The 20,356-nt window shown below is 45.9% G+C and overlaps 1 protein-coding gene and 2 long non-coding RNA genes across 7 annotated transcripts in view; 1 reads left to right on the plus strand and 2 right to left on the minus strand.

The window, feature by feature from the left end:
- Positions 1-360: 360 nt before the first annotated feature.
- LOC147913880 (uncharacterized) lies at positions 361-7,318 on the minus strand. Of its 2 annotated transcripts, none has more exons than XR_015556114.1 (3): positions 7,169-7,318; positions 6,931-6,996; positions 361-5,347 (listed from the first exon to the last, which is right to left on the minus strand). It is a non-coding gene; the product is annotated as an uncharacterized LOC147913880 (long non-coding RNA). The 2 variants fall into 2 exon arrangements; XR_015556115.1 differs by lacking the exon at positions 7,169-7,318 and having other exon boundaries at positions 361-3,444; positions 4,936-5,347; positions 6,931-7,118.
- The window catches only part of LOC101406319 (alpha-1-antiproteinase 2-like), a 39,875-nt gene continuing 26,681 nt past the window's right edge, over positions 7,163-20,356 (plus strand). Inside the window, exons 1-3 of one of the 4 annotated variants that reach the window (XM_087447997.1) lie at positions 7,163-7,508; positions 7,904-8,074; positions 12,413-12,686. In XM_087447997.1, the coding sequence (XP_087304123.1) occupies positions 12,496-12,686 (191 nt within the window). In that variant the 5' untranslated portion in view covers positions 7,163-7,508; positions 7,904-8,074; positions 12,413-12,495. Of the gene's footprint in view, positions 7,509-7,903; positions 8,075-10,626; positions 11,164-12,412; positions 12,687-20,356 lie in introns of those variants that run through there. The other 3 variants (XM_087447999.1, XM_087447998.1, XM_087447996.1) reach the window with 3 other exon arrangements.
- On the minus strand, positions 13,951-20,152 carry LOC106802463 (uncharacterized). Its single transcript, XR_015556116.1, has 3 exons — positions 20,063-20,152; positions 18,700-18,764; positions 13,951-14,022 (listed from the first exon to the last, which is right to left on the minus strand). It is a non-coding gene; the product is annotated as an uncharacterized LOC106802463 (long non-coding RNA).

Genomic DNA, 20,356 nt, shown 5'->3' on the forward strand with positions numbered 1-20,356 from the left:
CGGCTCCAGTCCTGGGGCCGCCACTTAGACGAGGAGCCAGCAGGTGACCTTCTCTGAGCCTCCGCTTCGCTGTCCCGTCCCTAAAACCGAGGGTGGGAGGAGCCCGGGCGAGGCGGCGAGGAAGGCTCCCAACGCAGAGCGGACGCTCCGCCACCGCCTCCCGTCCCCACCCAACAGGTGCTGCATCAGTCCAGGCTGCAGCTGGACGAGAAGGGCGCGAGGGCAAACGCCCCCGCCGCGATCACCGCCCACGCGGTGTCCGAGCCCCTCACCGTCCGCTTCGACCGGCCCTTCCTCCTCCTGGTCTTCGACCACTTCACGTGGAGTAGCCTTTTCCTCATCAAGGTTGTGAATCCCACCTAAGGCTGCGCCCCCAGGAGCCGCAGAGCCGTCTGACTTTGGACACGGGGGACCCCACAGAAATGCTCTGGGGAGGGGGAGGTTCCCCCAGTCTGCCCCAGGTCCTCTTCCTGTAAGAAGTAGCTGTCATTGAGACTGATGACAGGGTGTTGAAGGAGAAGGGTGGGGCAATTGACAAAACTTGAAGAATATCATTATAATCTAGTACCAATCTGATTTCCTGGTTTTGATCCTTGTGCTTATGGAATATGTGGAAGCTAGGGGAAGGGTATATGGAAACTATTATTTTTGTAAGTTTGCAGTTATTTCTAGACAATAAGTTTAAAAAGAAGAAATCATGCAAGCCAAAACACAATAGGAAGATGTCCTTAAGGTGCTGGGGGGGAAACGTCATATTATCATTCAAAAAGCAAAAAAAAAAAAAAAATCCTACAAAAATGAAAGCAAAATAAAGATGTTTTTCAGACAAAAAAAGGTGCGAAAGTTTATCACCTTCACTAAAGTAATTTGTAAAGTAGTTCTTTAGGCAGAAACAAGATGATTCTAGACGGAAACTTGGACCCCCACGAAAGAATGAAGAGCACTGGAAAGGACAAATATGTGGATAAGTATATAATATTTTTTAAATATCTTTAAAATATAATTAACTGTTTAAAGCAAAAATAATTTGCAACTTATTGCTTCTCAACTCCAAATCCTCCCTTCGTTGCTGCTCTGCAAAATGAACCTTTTAAATACCTTTACTTTGCCACCTGGGCATGGTGTTAAGATTTGTCACTAGAGGGCGCGAGAGAGACATTTCAGGAGGAAGAGGCCGGACCATCCTGGTTCAGAATGAAAAGCATTAAATGAAGTAAAGAAGAACCAGATGGATAGAAGAATGGATAGATAGATGACAGATGATGATGATGATGATAGATAGATGATAGATAGAAAGATAGATAGATAGATAGATAGATAGATAGATAGATAGATAGATAGATAGATAGATAGATGATAGATACATAAATGATAGATATATAGATGATAGAAAGATGATAGATGATAGATAGAGATAGATGATAGATAGATAAGGCATATATCTTGAGAAATAAGAATTGAAAGATACTTCCTTAAATATACATATCCATACCTTTCTAATATACACACACACAAAGATATATATACACATATACACCTGGATCCTAAAGCCAGCATCTTAATGAGAGAACACTAAATGCCTTCCCACCAAGTCAGGAGTAAGACGAGGCTGCTCGTTACATCCACAACCATTTCACATTGTCCGGGACTATTAGACGTGCAATTAGAGTAGCAGACCCATAGAACTGGAAAAAATGAAGTACGACTGTCTCTGATTGCAGATGACATATAATATACCTGCATAACTCTAGCAAATTAATGATAAACTCAAACAGTAAAAGAATTCAGCAAGATATAAGGATAGAAAATTAACATGCAAAAACAATAGCCTTCGTATACACAAATAACAGCCACTTAAAACCTATAATGGAAGAGAAAACCGAATAGCAACCAAAAAAGATACAACACTTAGAAATAAACCGGAAATGTGTAAAACCTATATTGAGAAAATTATAAAATACTCCTACAAGATGCAAAATTGGACTTGAACAAATGGAACGATGTTCCTCCTTGAATAAGATGTCTCAACATCATCTAGATATCAGCTTTTCCTAAGTTAATTTAGCAATTTAATAGTATCCCAATAAAAATACTAACAATTATTTTTCAGGAGATAGACAATATGGGAGGGAGGATAGGGAACTAGCCCAACCAGATATTAAAGCATACGACACGGATTTTTTAATTAAATCTGTGGGACTGGTACATGAATAGATAGGCAGATCGATGAAATAGGTTAGAAAGTCTGGAAATAGACTCAAGTACAAATGAAAATTTAATATTTGATAGAGGATTTTTAAATAAATGGTATTGGGACAACTGGATAGCCATTTGGAAAAAAGAAAAGGATGAAATGAGACCCATTCCTCACACCACACACAAAAATAAACTAAGAATCAGAGATCTAAATGAAAAAAACGACAAAAAAGAAACTATACAAGTACTAGAAGAAAACATGGGCAAATTCCTTTATAATTCAGATGTTTTCTAACCATGACTCAAAGTCCAGATGAAATTAAAGAAAAGATTGACAAATTTGACTGCACACAAAATAATTTGTGTTAATTGCATCATCAAAAAATTCATAAGCAAAGTCAAAAGAAAGGAAAATTTGAGAGAAATATTTGCAAGCTATGTCACTGATAAAGAGATGATATCCCTAATATACGGTGATTCAACATCTGAAAATATGCTCAACTTCACTTATAATAAAAAAAAGCAAATTAAAACTACACTGAGATCATTTCATATTCATCATATTGGCAAAAATTTGAAAGCTTCACAAAAGACTCTATTGGTTGTGTGGAAACAGTCGTTCTCATACACTGCTAGTGGGAACGCAAAAAGTCCTCTGTGGACGGGAATTTGGCAATATAAAATGTATTCGTATCCTAAGACTGATGTAACAAATTATCACACACTAGGTGGCTTAAAGCACAGAAATAAGTTCTTTCCGAGTTTGGGAGACAGAAGTCTGAGATGAGTATGTCGCCAGGATTCATTCCTTCCGGATGCTCTGAGAGGGAGTCCTTCCACGCTCTCTTCCAGCTTCTGGTGGCGGCCGGTGGTCCTTGGCGTTCCATGGCTTGTAGACCTGTGCTCCTATCTCAGCTTCCGTCCCCACACAGCCTTGTCCTCTTATTCACACTGATAATGCTGATAAATAAATATGAAGGGAATGACGGATTTAGACCATCATAGTAAAAAGCGATTCAGGCAAGAAGATTCAATGGACGCTTAATCTGGGAGTGTGGAGAATTTGATGAGAAACAGGATATTTGGATTTGTGTCAAAGTATCTCCTCACCAGTTACTTATTACAAAAGGAGAAGTGGTAGCTATAAGTTGGAGAAATGGACATCACCTTAACGAAGTCATTAAAATTAACATCACCATGGTGAACGTGCTGTAATCTACGCAGAAATAGACGTACAATGATGTACACCTGAAATTTATACAATGTTATAAACCAGTGTCACCACAATAAAAATAAATAAAATAAAATAAATAAATAAAAATAAATCAACGTCACCAACTCGGGACAAATGAATGTCAGGTGTCTCTGGATGTGATGCTCTAGGAAGGACCCAGCATCATTTCTATGGTATTCCTGCCCCAAATCTACAACCTAAGGCTAATTGTGGGGATACATCAGATCAGCCCAAATCTAGAGAGCCTAGAAAATAGGTGGCCTGAACTTGTCAAAATGTCAACATAATGAAAGACAAAAGCAGGGCCGCACAACATTCCCAGATTCAAGGAGACTAGGGAGACAGGGCATCAAGTGCAGTGGACGGCCCTGGACGGGATCCTATCCCGAAGATCAAAACGCCACAAAGAACAGTGCGGGGCCAGCTGGTGAAACCGGACTATGATTGTAGCTTCAGGTATGGTAACAATATCAAATTTCTTGGATTTGATTATTTGATACTGTTTACATAAGAGAACATTCTTGTTCTCGGGAATATCTAAGCATTTCAAATGGTTCAGATTAAGATAATAGGGGGGCAGATATAGATCTATAAAGAGGAGAGAATTGTAAAACATACATGGGAAATGTTTAAAATTAGTGATTTGGGGTAAAGGGTTATAGGAGTCTTTGTAACTATTCTTGCAATTTTACCTTAAGTTTGAAACTAGTTAAAAATAAAATTTTTAAAGTTAAGAACTGAAATACATAAATAATGACCAGCAAGTCAAAAGAAAAATAGGGAAAGGACATAACCAGACTGTTATAGAGGTGCGTGCACGCATACATGGTGTGTGTGTGTTTGCGTGTGTGCGTGTATGCACACGTGCTCACCAGTGGTGGTGGGGAGGGCCCAGATGCCCAGTGAACTGCCTGGAACAGTGTCCTAGTTTCAGGCAGTCTGGTTCCTCACTGACCAGAAGGCTCCTTCCTCCCTCCACCCGGGGTCCAGGACTGTGTCCCTGTGTCCCTGGACCTGAAGCTACGTGGCTGGATGGGGAATTTCCAACCAGCCTTGGGAAGGAGCTCATAAGATCCCGAGTCTGTGTTTCTGCTAGGTGAGCTCCCTCAAGATCTGTGGGTAACTAAGCAACCATTCGCTCCCATCCTTACCCCCACCCTCACACTTGGAGGTAGCACTTTGAATCCTGGGCAGTCAACCAGTCCATCCCTCTGCCTCAGGCTGGGCCATAAATCGTGCTGACAGCACTGGGGACAGAGCGGATCAGTCTGCAATCGTGTCAGGGTCCCTGCACCGGGCGAGGCAGCGCGGAGCGCAGTCTGGGGCAGAAGCGGGGGATCAAAGGCCAACGGGGAAGGGGGTGAGAGAGAGGCTCCCAGCAACAGCGGGACATTGGCACAGGCGTGTGCGTGTTGCAAGGACTCAGGAAGCCTTTCTTTCCTACCTCCATGCTAACACCCCTGCCCAAGCTTTCCTCTTGCTCGGACCCACGCAGAGCAAACTACCTGGTTCTCGCTGTTCCCTGAAGCCTGATGATGCCAATAACCCGCCCTGGTGGTTTTCAGATATTTAGCCCCTTCGGTGCCAGGACATATTGCTTTAGAGGCCCCTTGATCTCGCCCTGCGGGGTGGCTTTCGGAAGCCTGTGCTTCCGGCCTGAGGGGAGTTCCAGGAAGGATTGTCCCTTCTCCTCTGAGTTCACTGCCATCCCCAGAGCCCTTCCTATCAGATCTTTCCCAATCTGTCTCTGCGGAGGCATGAGGTGAGCTGAAATCGAGTGCAAACTGGAAGTCAGCTGGCCTGGTTCTCTTCTGGTTCCAACGCTGGCAGGAAAGGCATTATGGGCATGTGCCTGCATTGCCTCCTCTGTAAAGCCCGGATCTGGGGTCCGTGTCTCCTCTGAGGTTCATTCCGGCTCTAAAATCGTACAACAAATACCATCCATCAGTGCTTCCTACCAGGTCCCAAGCATTTACCTCACTGAATCCTCACAACCATCCCAACAGCTCAGCCTTGAGAGCCCCATTTTACAGATCAGGAAACTGAGGCAAAGAAGGTTAGGGAGCTTGTTCAGGGTCACACAGCTGTGCAAGAGCTCAGCTACAGTGGCGGGCATTGAGTGACCTGCTGGGAGCCTGCAGGACTCGTGTCCTCGCTGACGGCCGAGAGCTTCTGAGCCACTCTTCCTGGGGCTCACGGCCTTGGAAGCAACATTGTCCATCTCTTTCCTGGTTCCTGGGTGCTGCTGAGATATTCACAGGCCAGAGGTGTGGTTCTGGCCTCCCACAGAGGGGAAAAAGCCAAGCTCAGAGAGGTTAAGTTACATTCCCAAGATCCCGCAGCTAGGACTCTGGGGTGGAGGACTTGGGACTCAAGCCCAGGGGTGCCAGACAGAGGCCTTCACACTCTTTCCCATACATTCTGCCGCCTGCCCGTATAAAGATCCATTTCTGAAATCCGGCAGCTTTTTAAGAGCCTCCTAGATGATCAAATGCACCACGATGACTTGATGGCACCTCTGAAGCCCCAGGGACGCCACGCCCCACAGTGTTCACACTCACGGTTCCTCCCAGACGTCTGGAGAAGCTGACACCCCCCAGCCTGCAGGATCAGCCCCTGCTCCCCGGGTGCAGTGCTGCCCCCCAGCTGCAGGACAAAGGAGACGGGAAGGCCACTGCTGGCTCCCGTGCCATCTGAGCCCAGCCTCGCCCACCTGCACCCCTCGCCTTGACCTCCTCGGGCAGTGCTTCTCCACAGAGCAGGTACTGCCCCAAAGGAACATTCTGGAAACTTGTTGGATCACTTCTGCTTTTCACAACGACTTGGGGGAGCACTATTGCATTTCGCCAGTGAGGACCAGAGACGCCCAGACATACAGGGACACTCAGGACCGTCCATCACAGTTAAGTGACCCGGGTCCCGCATGAATCAAATGTCCCACGGCAAGTCCATATGGGTGAAAACACCATTCATAAATTATCTGGGCCTAGACCCTCCCAGTCCCACACTGTTTTATTTCATATAAAAACACCATTGCCCCCCAAGGGTTTAATCCCCACTGAATTTTCTATGAGGACAACTGCCATGTAAATCAGAGGGAGATTTGTATTTTGCTGTTTTGGAACTTCACCAGGCATGATCCACCACTGCAGAAAATCATACAGCTGTAGTGACTCTGGCCATAGTACCGAACGGCTGACACAGCAGGGGTGCGGGGAGCAGAGGTTCTCTGGCTGGTCCCACATCTGACGGCACTGCTGCGCCTTCTAACCGGCCAGGGGATTTATACACTAAAAGAAACATTATTTTCTTATAATTTACTTTTATTTCCCCTCATATTATAGTTAGAGCATTATTTCGTTTTTAAAAAAATTTTGTGGGTGGGTTATAGTCACTATAAATTTCACTTCAGGGCAGTAAGGGGCACATAACAAAATATTTATATATTAAAAAGAGTCTAATAGGTCTGAGAATTTTTGTGTTAAAGGGTCTCGACCCACCTTGACTCTGGGTCCTGGAGGATTCAGTCTCATGAGTCCATCGCCATCGTGAAGTAGTAAGTTGACCTTGAAATAGGCTTTGTGTCACTGGTCGTGATTCACCTGTCTGCCTCTCCCACTGGACTGAAAGGCCCTTGGGCGTTGGGGGGGTGGGGCTTAATCATCTCTGCCCGCCCCCCCCCATGATGCCCAGCCCTAGGTTGGGGACTCAGGAGGCCCCCGTGGGATCCGCCATCGCCTTCCTTCCCCCGAGGTGCTCAGCGCCTGGAGCGGCTCCTCCCACGAGGAGCTGGATCTGACTGGGGCAACTCCTTGAGTGGAGGGACAGACGCTGTCCTGGTGGATTTCTGTCTCTTCGGGGTTGGAGGAGCTGCTGGGGGACGCGGGAAGCCTCTCTCTCTGTCTTTGCTCTTCCAGAAACGCCACCATCTCCAATCAGAGTGTTAATCAGTAACAGTCCCACCCAGGAGCATACTTTGGAATAGCAAATATTTACCGCAGGCTTTCAGCTGCAAACCCTAACCTCTGTCTCTGCTCTGAATGAAGGACCTTCCCAGGCACCAGGGGGCCGCTCACTGGTAAGAGCCTGCAGTTTAAAGGAGGGTCTAACAGCGAGGGATGGGAAGAGATGTTCTCTTCGTCTGTGGGTGGGTTCCAAGGCGCAGGGTGGGTGTCTGGGCTGCTCCAGGCCCTCACTCCTGGGTGCGAGGGGAGAGGGGTGGGGTGAGAGGCGGGTTATAGACACAGGGGGCTTCCTCTGTGGGGAAGAGGCTCTTAAGGCTTGAGATTTCATGCCCACCACACTCACTGTGCAAGCCACACTCAAGTCCCTGGCTTTCTTCCCAGGGACCCCCGTGCCCAGGCGAGCCCGCTGTCCCTCCCAGGGCTGGGGCGTGGGGGCTGCTCCCGGTACCTCCAGGGCTGAGAAATGGCAGGCGAGTGGTTGATATCTTATCGCTCGGGTTCCATTTAGGATGATGCACGCTTGATGGCACCTAGTGTTTGAGGGGGTGCACCCTGCCTATATCCTGTTCCATCAGTGGATGAACAGAGACCTCAGGGGACACGGGACCGTCCAGTAGGCAGCGTGCAGTGGCGCCCGCGTATTCCTGGGCTGCACGCTGCACTGAAGGAGGAGCCTCAGGTGAGACTCAGCAATCGGAAGGGGTGACATCTATGGTGGGCCAGGATCATTTCCTAATGACTCTGTCGGGGGAAGAGGGAGAATCTCCCTCTGCCCTTTCCCTTAAGGTTCTTCTGGCTGGCCAAATAATCAACAAGACAGGTTAGCAGGAGAAAATAATACCAAGTTTAATAACATGTATACATGGGAGAAAGCAGGGACACTGCGTTTCTCAACACAATAGCAGAAATTCTCGTCTTAAATACCATGTTCAGCCAATGACAAAGGAGGATTTTGGGGGTGGGGGGAGTCAGTTACAGGAGATTACCACTAAAGCACAGTAAACAAGAGTAAGGTTATTATGTAGCTCAAGGCCTCACCTTCCACATTGACAAGTTACTAAAAATGAGCTCATCCCCCTCTCTTCTCCAAACAGAGAGGGAGATACCTTTACAAATGGAGATTTCCCTTATAAATGTAAATGATTGTCTGGCAACTCTTCGCAGGGTAATCCAGAAAACGTGGCCAGAGAGACAGAACTTCTGATAAGAGGGGCTTGTTGGTGCCTTTCCTATTGTAACATTTACCCTACGTTATCTTTACAGCCATCATGATAGATCTGTTCCAGGAAGGAGCCACCATGTCAAATTCTTTAGGCAGTTAGTGGGGGAGGTCAAATGTCCCTAGAGAAAACAACCAAGGTAAAGAGATAGATTTCAAGGTGGCCAAATCTTGATCTCCCACAACTCTCACAGAGAGAAGCGACTCTGAATTCGGGAGTAGCCTGTGTAGGATTAAATTATTAATTTACAAAGTAGTGCTAAATACTGTAAGGTAGTGAAGGCATGAACCTGGGCTCGTTGGTACACTGCAGGACGAGCTCACCCAGCATTTACAGCACTGAGTGACCAAGTGCACCCACGCTTGCCATTCCAAATCGGACAGGATCCCTGAACACTGACGTTTAGGAAACTGAGGAAGGTAGTGCTGCTCGGGCTGTGGGGGAGTGAGGCCCTGAATTCTAAGGTGCTGTTTAACATAATCAAGGAGCAATGCACTGAGTCCCAGGACTGGGGTCGTTTCATACGAGGCACAGACGAGGACCCAGCCCCCGGCATCAGGGAGCAGAGGCCTGGAACTTCACCCTGTCACGTTTTGCTCCAGGTGGCCTGGTTCAGAATGAGGGTCTATGCCCATGGGAACTGCACCCTCTCCCCTCCCCACTGTACCGGGTGGTCCCAGGAGAGAGTGAGGGTGCGTGTTGGTGACCTGCCCAGCCGCTTCTGGGACACAGGTCAGGAGCTGGCCGCTGAACACCAGAAACTGAGTGTGCAGACAGCCCCGGGCACAGCCCAGCCCACAGGTCTTCATTCAGAGGGAAAACGTGCAGGTGCTGAGGAGCAGGCTGTGCCGGGGATGCGAGGGAGCCGGAAGAAGTGGTGGGGCGGGCGCAGCTAGTGGTGAGGAGCATGGGGTTTGGAGACCCACTGCAGGTGCTGGAAGGCTGGCTCCACTGGGATGTGGGAACTGGGGCGGCGGGAGCGAGGACACACTTCACAGGTGGCTGTGAGGAGTAGATGAGACCGTCCAGGTGGAGCCGAGCCCAGGCGTCGGGCAGGATGAACTGGCTGGTCGTCTGCCTCTATGGGGGCAGCTCCAGGTCTAGTGAAGGAAGGGGCCTGCAACGGGCCCCGGGGCGGGATGGGTGCTGCAGGAGAGGGGCAGGGAAGACTTCCATCAGCACAGCAGGCCATCTCAGCACTGTCCCTTTTCCTTGCTCTGATGGCCACCCAGACCCCCCAAATCCCCAGCCAAACACGCGTCCAGACCCAGGCCCCACAGCCCGGCGTGGACGGGCTACTGTACGGCCCGATGAACAAGAGCGATGAATGAAGCAGATCAACGAAAGGTCTGTGAGGACCTCCGGACTCCAGCCCTGCTCTGACCCGCCCCCAGTCAGGGCAGGCCCAGGACGCACGCTCTTTAATCCCCTCCCCTTCTGGGAGTCAGTGGAACGAGTGGAAAAGTTGGGGAGACCAGGAGCCGCCCGAGGGTCTGGCGGGGTTGGGAACCGGGGGAGGTGTGGCTCTGTGAATTAATGCGCCTCCTCCTTGGGGAACAAAGGCCTCCCCTCCTCGCTCCGGGTCTCCCTGAGGCAGGGCTCGGCTGCATGAGCCCGGAGACAGGCCCCGGCCCCCCAGGGAGGAAGCGGGGTCACTGGCGGAATTGTACCAGGACACAGCGGAGAGGCATCGCGTCAGGCACTAAACACCACCTCTGCCCTCTTTCCTCCCGAGGAGTCTCGCCGCTGAAGGGAAGCGCCCCGTGGCCTCGGCGGCTGCCCACATGAAGGCCGTGCTGAGCCTCCTGCTCCCCTGCCTCCTGGCCCCGCTGTGGCTGGTGCCCGGCTCGGCCACTTGGCCCACGTCGCCACAGGCCCAGACAGGGCTGGAGACTCCGCAGACCCCACTGCCCAGAACCAGACCAGCGAGGGCATGCGGACTCCAGAGGAGGAGGAGGAGGAGGAGGATGTGCTGGTGGTGGAGGTGGGGAAGGAGGAGGAGGAGGAGGAGGAGGAGAAGGAGGAGCCCTGGCTGATGGCCAGCAGGCAGCAGCTCTCTGAGACCACCTCCAACTTCGGGTTCAGCCTGCTGCACAAGATCTCCATGAGGCATGACAGCAACGTGGTCTTCTCCCCGCTCGGCCTGTCCTTGACTGTGGCAGCCTTGATGCTGGCGGCCAGAGGGCAGACCAAAGCCCAGCTGGAGAGTGGGCTCCACCTGCAGGTCCCCAACCAGACCAGCCCCTGGGCGTGCCTGCCCTCTTGAAGCAGCTCAGAGAGAGCCTCTCCCGCAACCAGGAGCTCGGCCTCGCCCAGGGGAGCTTTGCCTTCATCCACAAGGATTTTGATGTCAAAGAGACCTTCCTCAATTTTTCCAAGAGGTATTTCGGTACAGAGTGTGTGACTATGAATTTCCACAATGCCTCACAGGCCACAGGGCTCATGAATCATTACATTAACAAGGAGACTCAGGGGAAGATCCCCAAAATCTTCAATGAGATTCATCCTGACACCAAATTAATTCTTGTGGATTACATCTCGCTCAAAGGTACCTCGATAACGTTCTGCTTTCCCAAAGTCACGGCCTCTGCGTCTGTCTCTTCCATTCCTCTGTTTGGCCCGTGTATGCTTAATGCCAGATGTTTTTCTGTGAGCATGTTTTCAGGTTCCACAAACAGACTGAAACATGTAGGATGTTCCAGGCACAGCGCTAGACGAAGTTTTCATTCAGCACTGGTGACCCCATGTGCTGGTAGACATTACAGTATTCCAAGCACCTCCACCCAGCTCCCCTCTGACATTCTGACACAGCAAATCTTCTGGGTCATTAAAAAAAAAAAAAAGGCCTACCTTCTGGGAGATTTAGGGGTACATTTTTGCTCCTTCACTCTCTACTTTTGTGACCTGGGGCAAGTGACAGTGTCTTGTCTTCAGATTCTTAATATAGAAAATGGGGATACTCCCTCCTACTGTACATATGAAAGTGAGGCTTAGAAAGGTTAGGTTGATCAAGGTCACATGATAAAGGGCAGAGGCCAGACTCAAAGGAGGAGCTCCTGACACCCTCATCCCCGGTTCTTTCCATCTGCCTGGCTAATGGAGCACTGGACTTGTGTGGCCACCACTGTAACAGAAAGGTGACACTAGGCCACTTGCAAAGTCTAGGAGGAGGACGTGCTTCCAGTCAGTCAGGCCACACACCCAGGGCAGACGTCTGTGTAGAGTCCTGCGCCCACACGCTGGTGGCCTCCTGTGGATCATGTGGTATTTGTCAGCAAGGGACACATCCCTTCCCTCAGAACCACCCTACACAGCGAGACCGTCCTTACTTCTGCCACAGTGGACTGTTTGCACATGGGGGAGCCCTAGACAGAGTGGCGGTCAAGCAGGGGAGGGAGAGGCCCAAAGTCTTCTCTTGGCTGGAGCTAACCACCAGGGAGCGAGTGCAGAAGGCCCTGGGTCCTTAGAGCATGGGCTGGAATCAGCGCATCTGTTCGGGTCCAGAACAACGAGGGAGCCAGGGATCCTTAGGAGACTCCTCTTTGCTTTTGTGTGTGATTCCAACAGGGCCTGCAGGTGGATGGGGTTTTACCAGCTGGGAAAGAGGCCTGGCAAAGGCTGATCTTTGGGGGATTAATTTTGCTTGCCCGACGCGTGGTCAAAACCAACGCGATAGGGGAATGCCTTTCCTAGTGGGGCAGGAAGGGGGATGGAACCCTGGCGCTCGATTATTTTAGCAGGAACGATGCTTTCGAGGAGGGCGGTTTCCACAACGAGTTCTTTTCTCACCCATTCAGGGACGTGGCTGACCCCTTTTGACCCTCTCCTTACTGAGACTGACACTTTCCACCCGGACAAGTACAAGGCGGTGAAGGTGCCCATGATGTACAAGGTGGGCATGTTTGCCTCCATCTTTGATAAGAATTTTCACTGCCACGTCCTCAAACTGCCCTACCGTGGAAACGCCACCATGCTGGTGGTCCTCATGGAGAAAATAGGTGACCACCTCGCCCTGGAAGACTATCTGACTGCAGACCTGGTGGACACGTGGCTCAGAAACATGAAAACCAGGTACGGCTCTTCCCCTTGCCCGACCCAAGCTCAGCCTTCCCGTCCTAATGAGCACTTATGCCCGTCTAATTGCGTGGTTCTAATGCCCGACTAATTGCGTGGTTCTAATGCCCATCTCCCTCATGAGCTGTGGGCTCCCTGAGGGTGGGGGCTGCATCTGTCCTGTTTCCCACTCTTTCCCAGCGTCTATCACAGCGCCTGGCTTCTTCTTTCACTCAGCCAGCATTTAATAATGTTCTCCCATGTGCCAGGCACTGTGATAATACACAGTGCTTATATCGTGTAAGCTTATATCACGGGGCTTACATTCTCGAGAAGGGAGACAAACAAGTCACAGGGCAGGGAAGGGACAGACAGTGCCAGCAGGGCACGGGTGGATGCCAGGGAAGGCCTCACTGAGAAGGCAGCGGTAAGCAAACACCAGAAGAAGGAGGATGACTGTGTGGCTGTCTTGGGGGGAGAGGAGAGTTACAGGCACAAGTGTGAAGGTTCTGGGATGGGAGTGTTCTTGCTGAGCTGGAGGAACAGCAAGGAGGCCGGTGAGGCTTCAGCGGTTGGAGATGAGGTCACGGAGGAACCAGCAGCCCCGGCATCTAGGACCATATGTCTCAGGCCCTGGAAAAGATGGGCTTTTCCTGAGGGAGATGAGAAGGCACAGGAGCCAGGCAGAGGAGCACACAGTCTGACCTGCGTTTTAAAGGGCCGCACAAGCCCCTGAGCTTGGAAAAGATGCTAGGGGGACGAGGGAGGAAGCAAGGAGACCAGTCAAATGGTCACTGTGACCATCCAGACCAGGGTGCTGCCGCTCGGGCAGTGTGGTGGAGTGGAGGTGATGAGGAGCAGTTGCCCTGGATCTATTAGGAAGCTAGAGGGGGCAGGCTTTGCTAGTGGACTGGAAGTGGGGGAGAGAGAAAGAGGGGAGGCAAAGATGATCGCAAAGCTTTTGGCCTTAACAACTTGCCATTTACCAAAATGGGGAGACTGTGGGAGGAACAGGTCTGGGGGCAAGTTCAAAAGTTCAGACTGAAACATTTGGCTCAGAAATACCTATTAGGGGGCCTGCTGGTGGCACAAGCGGTTAAGTGCGTGAGTTCCGCTGCAGTGGCCCGAGGTTCGCCGGTTTGGATCCCGGGCGCACACCAATGCACCTCTTGGCAAGCCATGCTGTGGCAGCGTCCCATATAAAGTAGAGGAAGATGGGCACAGATGTTAGCCCAGGGCCAGTCTTCCTCAGCAAAAAAAAAAAAAAAAAAAAAAAAACCAGAAAAAAAAATACATCTTGGATATCCAGGGGGAGATGTCAGGAAGGCAGCTGGATCTGGAGGTGAAGTCCACACTGTAGACAGAAATTTAGGAGTCATCAGCATATAGACAACCAGCCCTGGTGGTCTAGTGGTTAACATTTGGGGCTGTCGCCGCTATGGCCCGGGTTCGTTTCCCGGTCAAGAACCACACCACCCGTCTGTCGGTTGTCACACTGTGGCAGCTGCATGCTGCTGTGATGCTGAAAGCTATGCCACCAGTATTTCAAATACCAGCAGGGTCCCCCATGGGGGACAGGTTTCAGTGGAGCTTCCAGACTAAGACAGACCAGGAAGAAGGACCTGGCCACCCACTTCTGAAAAAATTGGCCATGAAAATCCTGTGAATAGCCGGGAGCGCTGTCTGATACAGCGCCCGAAGGTGAGAGGATGGCGCTAAAAGACCGGGCAGGGTTCCGCTCTGCTGTCCACAGAGTGGCTAGGAGTTGGAATCCACTCGACAGCACTAACAACAAAATTAGCTTAAAGATTTCTGTGTGTACACTGAATGTGAGTTCTTGTCACGTATGTGTAATATCAATATTTTCTCCCAATCTCTGTTCTGCCTTTTATTTTTTAATCCTCTATATCAAAGTGCACAAGTTTTAAATTTTGATAAAGTGTAATATGTTAACTTTTTCTTTTATGGTTTGGAGAAATCTTTGTCTATTCCAAAATCAAAGACTTACTTCCTTCTATATTTTCCTCAGAAATGTCATAGTTTTAGCTTTTATGCTTAAGTTTATAATACATTTTGAGTTAATTTTGTGTATAGTATGAGATAAGAATTGGGGTTCAGTTTTTCAGGTTGTTTTAATATGGATATCCAATTGTTCCAGCACCATTTTTTAAAAACGCTATCCCGTCCCCATTGATTCATCTTGGAGCATTTGTCGAAACTCAACTGAATATATGTGTCAGTGTAAGCCACATGGTCTTAATTATTGGAGTCTGCTAGGAAGTGCTGAGATCAGGTAGTTTAAGTCCTCTAAATTTGTTTTTCTTTTTCAAAACGATTTTGGCTATACTCAGTTCTGTAAATTTCAAAATAAATTTTAGAAACAGCTTGTAAATTTTTACAAAATGACTGCTCGAATTTTGACCAGGATTGCATTAAATCTCTGGCTCTATTTAAAAAGAATTGACATCACAACAATATTAAGTTTTCCTATCCATAAACGTGGTACATTTCTCAATTTATATAGGGTCTTCTTTAATTTCATTCAGCAATGTTTTGAATTTTTTAGTGTACACATAGCACACATTTTGTTAAATTTATCCATGAGCACTTAATGTTTTTAAAGTTATTGTAAATGTTATTTGTTAAAATAGATTTTATTTTTTAAACACTTCAGGTTTATAGAAAAATTGAGAAAATAGTACAAAGAATCTCCATCTACCCCCTCACCCAGTTTCCCCTACTATTAACACCTACATTAGTGCGCCACACTTGTTACAATCAAAGAGCCAAGAGTGATACCTTATTATTAACTAAAATCCATAGTGTTCAGATTTCCCTAGTTTTTATCTAAATGTCTGTCTCTGTCTCAGGATCCCATCTAGCATACCACATTACATTTACCTGTCAGGTCTCCTTATGCTCTCCCTGTCTGTGACAATTCCTTAGCCTTTCCTTGTTTCTGATGACCTAAAAAGTTTTGAGGGGTACTGGTCAAATACTTTGTAGGATGCCCCTCTATTAGAATTTATCAGATGCTTTTCCACAATTAGACTAGGGTTATGTGTTTGAGGGAGGATGACAGAGGTAAAGTGCTATTTTCATCGCATCATATCAAGGGTACACATTATGACATATTTTTATCACATTTTATGTATTTTATTTTATTGCTTCCTGATAGATCACTAGAAATGAGATTTTTTGAGTCAAAGAGTATTTTTAAAAAGATTCCTGATAAACTTTCCCCAACTGCTTTCTAAAAAGTTCCATGGATTTTCACACCCACGAACAATGGATACGCCGCAGTTCGTTTCCCTGAATCCTTCCTAGCACTCTCTTTCTATTTCCTCCAGTCTGCTGAGCCCACATAGCCTTGGATGGAATGCTGTAGCTGACGACAGGCCTAGGTCACCAAACAGAAATGATGGCCTCACGTTAAGGGAAAAGTACTCAGTTCAATCTTCCAAGCTATGACTGATCTTTCCTTTCCGTTTCACTTAGCACCACTCTCCTACACTCACTGCACGCTCCAGCCAAACCGGCCTGCAGGTGCTCCCTGAAGACACCGCCACCCACTCCTGTTGATGACACATACTCTGCACGGGGTGCTATTCCACACTCGTCCCTGCCTCTCAAAATCCTAGCACACTGAAGGTTCACCTCAATGACACAATTGTCTTGACGCCCGTCTTAAGTCCCACAAGTAAATAAAATCTCTTCTCCATGCGAATACCGAATCCATTGTTAGGAGACATTTTGCTCCCATTTTCTCTTCATAGATCAGATGTGTAATTGTATAGTGACATTTTCCTCACTCTGTACTTCATTGAGTAATAAATAATAATAACCTAGGAGATAATTCATTCGACCTATATTCTCTGTCCCCCAAATAGAGACGGGGATAGAGTATTTTCCAAATATTTTAGTAAAAGATTTACCCTTATAAAATACACACTTTTATTTAAGACTTTGGATGTTAAATTTTAGGATCTGTACGTCATCAACACTCTCTTGATTCTCAAGGTGACAGGAGGTGGCAAAGTAAAAACTAAAGAAATTAATGCACATAATTAAAACTTTTAAAAACCAGTTCTGAATCAATATTCTTAATGATTTAGGCAAAGAAATTTCTTGGCAAGAAGCGTTACAAGTTCATGAATAAATATCTTCATTTATAGCTGGGTGAAGTCATCTCCAAGAGGCCAATGGGACCCATCCAAGTTTGAAGAACCCCTCACGGACATCTATAATCATTTGTACCATTAGCTCCAAATTGAACTAATTCAAACTGACTTTCCATACACATTTACAATTTTTAAAGGCACTCTATATTGTAAATAAAATTCTCAAACCCTGAAATGTTCCCTAAAGAATTCAACATTTGGTTTTATTATCTATGGCCCTCACTTCAAGAAATGTTGATAACTTCAGTTCAACTGTTATCAAATTCTTTCAGGTTTCTTCTGATAGTCAGTCTACCTTGGAGAACTGCTCTGTATACTGTATATGAATGTCAATGCTTTAATATTAGAAAGATGTTCTGTTCTGGCAAATGAAAACCCACTGTTTACAGAGGAGCCAATGAGTGCATATATTTTCTTCGTGAGAATAGTAAGAACACAATAAGAAGTAAGAGGAAGAAAGAATACTCAAAAGGTAATCTAAAAAGGAAATGTAACTAAATGGAAAACAGTATGGAGAGTTCTCAAAAAATTAAAAATAGAAATACCATATGACCCAGCTATCCCACTACTGGGTATTTATCTAAAGAACTTAAAATCAACAATCCAAAGAGATTTTGCACCCCTACGTTCATTGCAGCATTATTCACTATAGCAAAGAAGTGAAAGCAACCCAAGTGTCTGTCGACTGATGACTGGATAAAGAAGATGCGGTATAAATATACAATGGAATACTTCTCAGCCATAAGAAAAGACAAAATCGTCCCATTTGCAACAACATGGATGGGCCTTGAGGGTATTATATTAAGCGAAATAAGCCAGGCAGAGAAAGACAAACACCACATGATTTCACTTGTATTGGAAGATAAACTAATACACGGACCGAGGGAATAGTTTTGCTGTTACCAGGGGGAAGGCGGTTGGGGGTGGGCACAAAGGGTGAAGGGGCACATTTATATGGTGACTGACAAATAATAGTGTACAACTGAAATTTCACCATGTTATAAACTATTATGACCTCAATAAAAAAAAAAAAGAGCTTGAAGTTATAACAGCCTGAAAAAAAAAATTCAGACCTTTGAGTATATTTGCTATTATTTACACTAAAAAATTGCCATAGGTCAATATTACAATTTTCAATGAATATTTCCAAGGCAAAAAGTTAAAACTTATACTTACAGCCACTAGAAATTTTTAAGAGTATATTTTCCCTTATTCATAGTATAATTCTCTGTTGTATTACATAACACAGAGGTCAGCAAACTACAGGCTGTGGGCCAAATCTTGCCTGCTGCCTGTTTTTGTAAATAAAGTTTTATTGGAACACAACCACACCTACTCATTATATATTGTGTATGGCTGCTTTCACTTAACAGCAGAGTTGAGCAATTGTGACAGAAACCACTTTGCCCAACAAAGCCGAAAATATTTACTATCTGGCCCTTTCAGAAAAAGTTTGTCAGTCCCTGGTATAAACTTTCAAATCTCTAATATTGTAAATTTTAGCTGCATATGATCCACGGTGATCCCTACTGTTTTTAACTTCCTTAAAAATTACTGCACAAACACTTAGTCTGTGCCTCAGCAGGTCCGCAGACACGGTAAATCCTATCCTGTCACCGTCCTTTTCCTCTTCTACAAGAATTGAACTCTGCGTCTTGACACAGTGAAGACAAAATAGTATAGTCAAGTATTTTCTCAATTGTTAGGAAAAAATTTAATTTTTTAGGTATTTGATAAAGATATAAATTTAGGAAAAACCTTGTATCTAGAAATAAAGAAATAGGTCATTTAAAGAAAATCATATTTTATGAAATTGAGCAAATTTTTGAAGAGCTCAGATTTTTACTTACCAGTTAGTGATATCACAGAAGTCTTTGCTGAGAAGGAAGGTGTATATACTGCTGCAGAACTTTTACTAGAAAAGAACATGATTGAGTTTAAAATACGAGAACATGCTTCTCTCAATCCCAGTCAACCAGCACTTGGTCTTTTCCAATCTTTTTTTAATGCTTTCCTCTACCTCTTATGAAACATGCTTGTGACTTTTATTTCTCATTTATTTTTCACATTCCATGCCTCACAACAATTACTCTGTATTCTTTTAAAAAAAGTATTTCCTTAAACTTTTTCTACATCAGAATAACAATTTTTCTTTCGATGCTCAGCCAAGACAGGTAATATGGACAAAGTTTTCCTGAAAATAACTTATCTTTAGTTCTAATCTCTTTTGTCCATCTTGAGATCACCCTATTGGCTAGGAATTCTAAATAGATCTATAGATAATGTCCAAAAATATAGCTGAAAATCGAGAATAGTCTATCTTTAATGAAAGAAAAACATGTTTTTTTCCATGACATGTTATTTTTCTTGATACTTTTTTTTTGCAGAACATATGCCCTAAGCTAACATCTGATCCCAAGCTTCCTCTTTTTTTCTTCCTTTCCTCCCCCACAGCCCCACTACATAGTTGTGTATAGTTGTAAGTTCTACTGGTTCTTCTGTGTGAGCCACCGCCATAGCATGGCTACTGACAGACGAGTGGTGTGGTTCCTTGTCTGGGAACCGAACCATCGGCACTGGCTCGATAAATAATTTTAAAGATATTTATGTTTCCTTAAAATTACTTTGCTTGTCAATCGGTATGCAGTTGTTATACACTATATGTGTGCAACATATATAAAAAATCATGGTCGTTTACGTTATGCTGACTCTCTCCTAATCTTAACTGTTTATAATTCTGCCTGTGGGGCCCAAGGGGAAACTAAACATTGCCCTATTTTCAGGAGAATTCTGTTGTGATCGCTTTACCATAGAAACATGGCAGTGGCTCCTTTATAGCCACAAACAATATTAACAGCAAATGGATGTCCACATCCATTTAGCAAATGGGGCGTGTACACACCCATCTAGAAGTTAAGTGGCATATGTGACACAGCACCACCTTCCTCATAAAACCACACTCAGATTCTTTGATGTTATTATATAGTGTCATGGCAGTAGTCTTCCTAGAATGCCAGGATACCTATTCTTATGGAAATGGGTAAACTACTATTTTTTTAATATAATAATCTTCACAGAAGAAAACTTACAAATTATTGATGTATTAAAAACTCAAACTTAATTCTGATTTTAAATAATAATGTAAATATTTCACATAAAGATGCTTGACTATAAAATAAAAATTGTTAAAACTTAATAGCTGACAGATCATACCTAGCACACTCGTCTAAGTTGCCATATTTTGCATGAAAATCTTGATTATTAAAAGACTGGCTTCAAATCAATTTGGATTTCTTGATTTCTTTGCCTAGAGTAGTAAACAGAAGGAAAAGGCAATTGTTCAGTTCATGCTTAGCTACCCCAACCCCATTCCCTCTCCAACTCCCAGCATTTTCAGTAAAACACATGGTCTAGCTTCCTTTCCTTAGTGTGAGCTGACTGAGTATCTCTGATCCCTATTGACCATTAAGAACTCCCGAAACAATGAACTATAAGAGGCAAAAGGGC

This window comes from Ceratotherium simum, chromosome 24 (assembly GCF_057802395.1).
Source record: "Ceratotherium simum simum isolate JZ-2026a chromosome 24, ASM5780239v1, whole genome shotgun sequence".
In the NCBI taxonomy this organism is placed as follows: domain Eukaryota; kingdom Metazoa; phylum Chordata; class Mammalia; order Perissodactyla; family Rhinocerotidae; genus Ceratotherium; species Ceratotherium simum.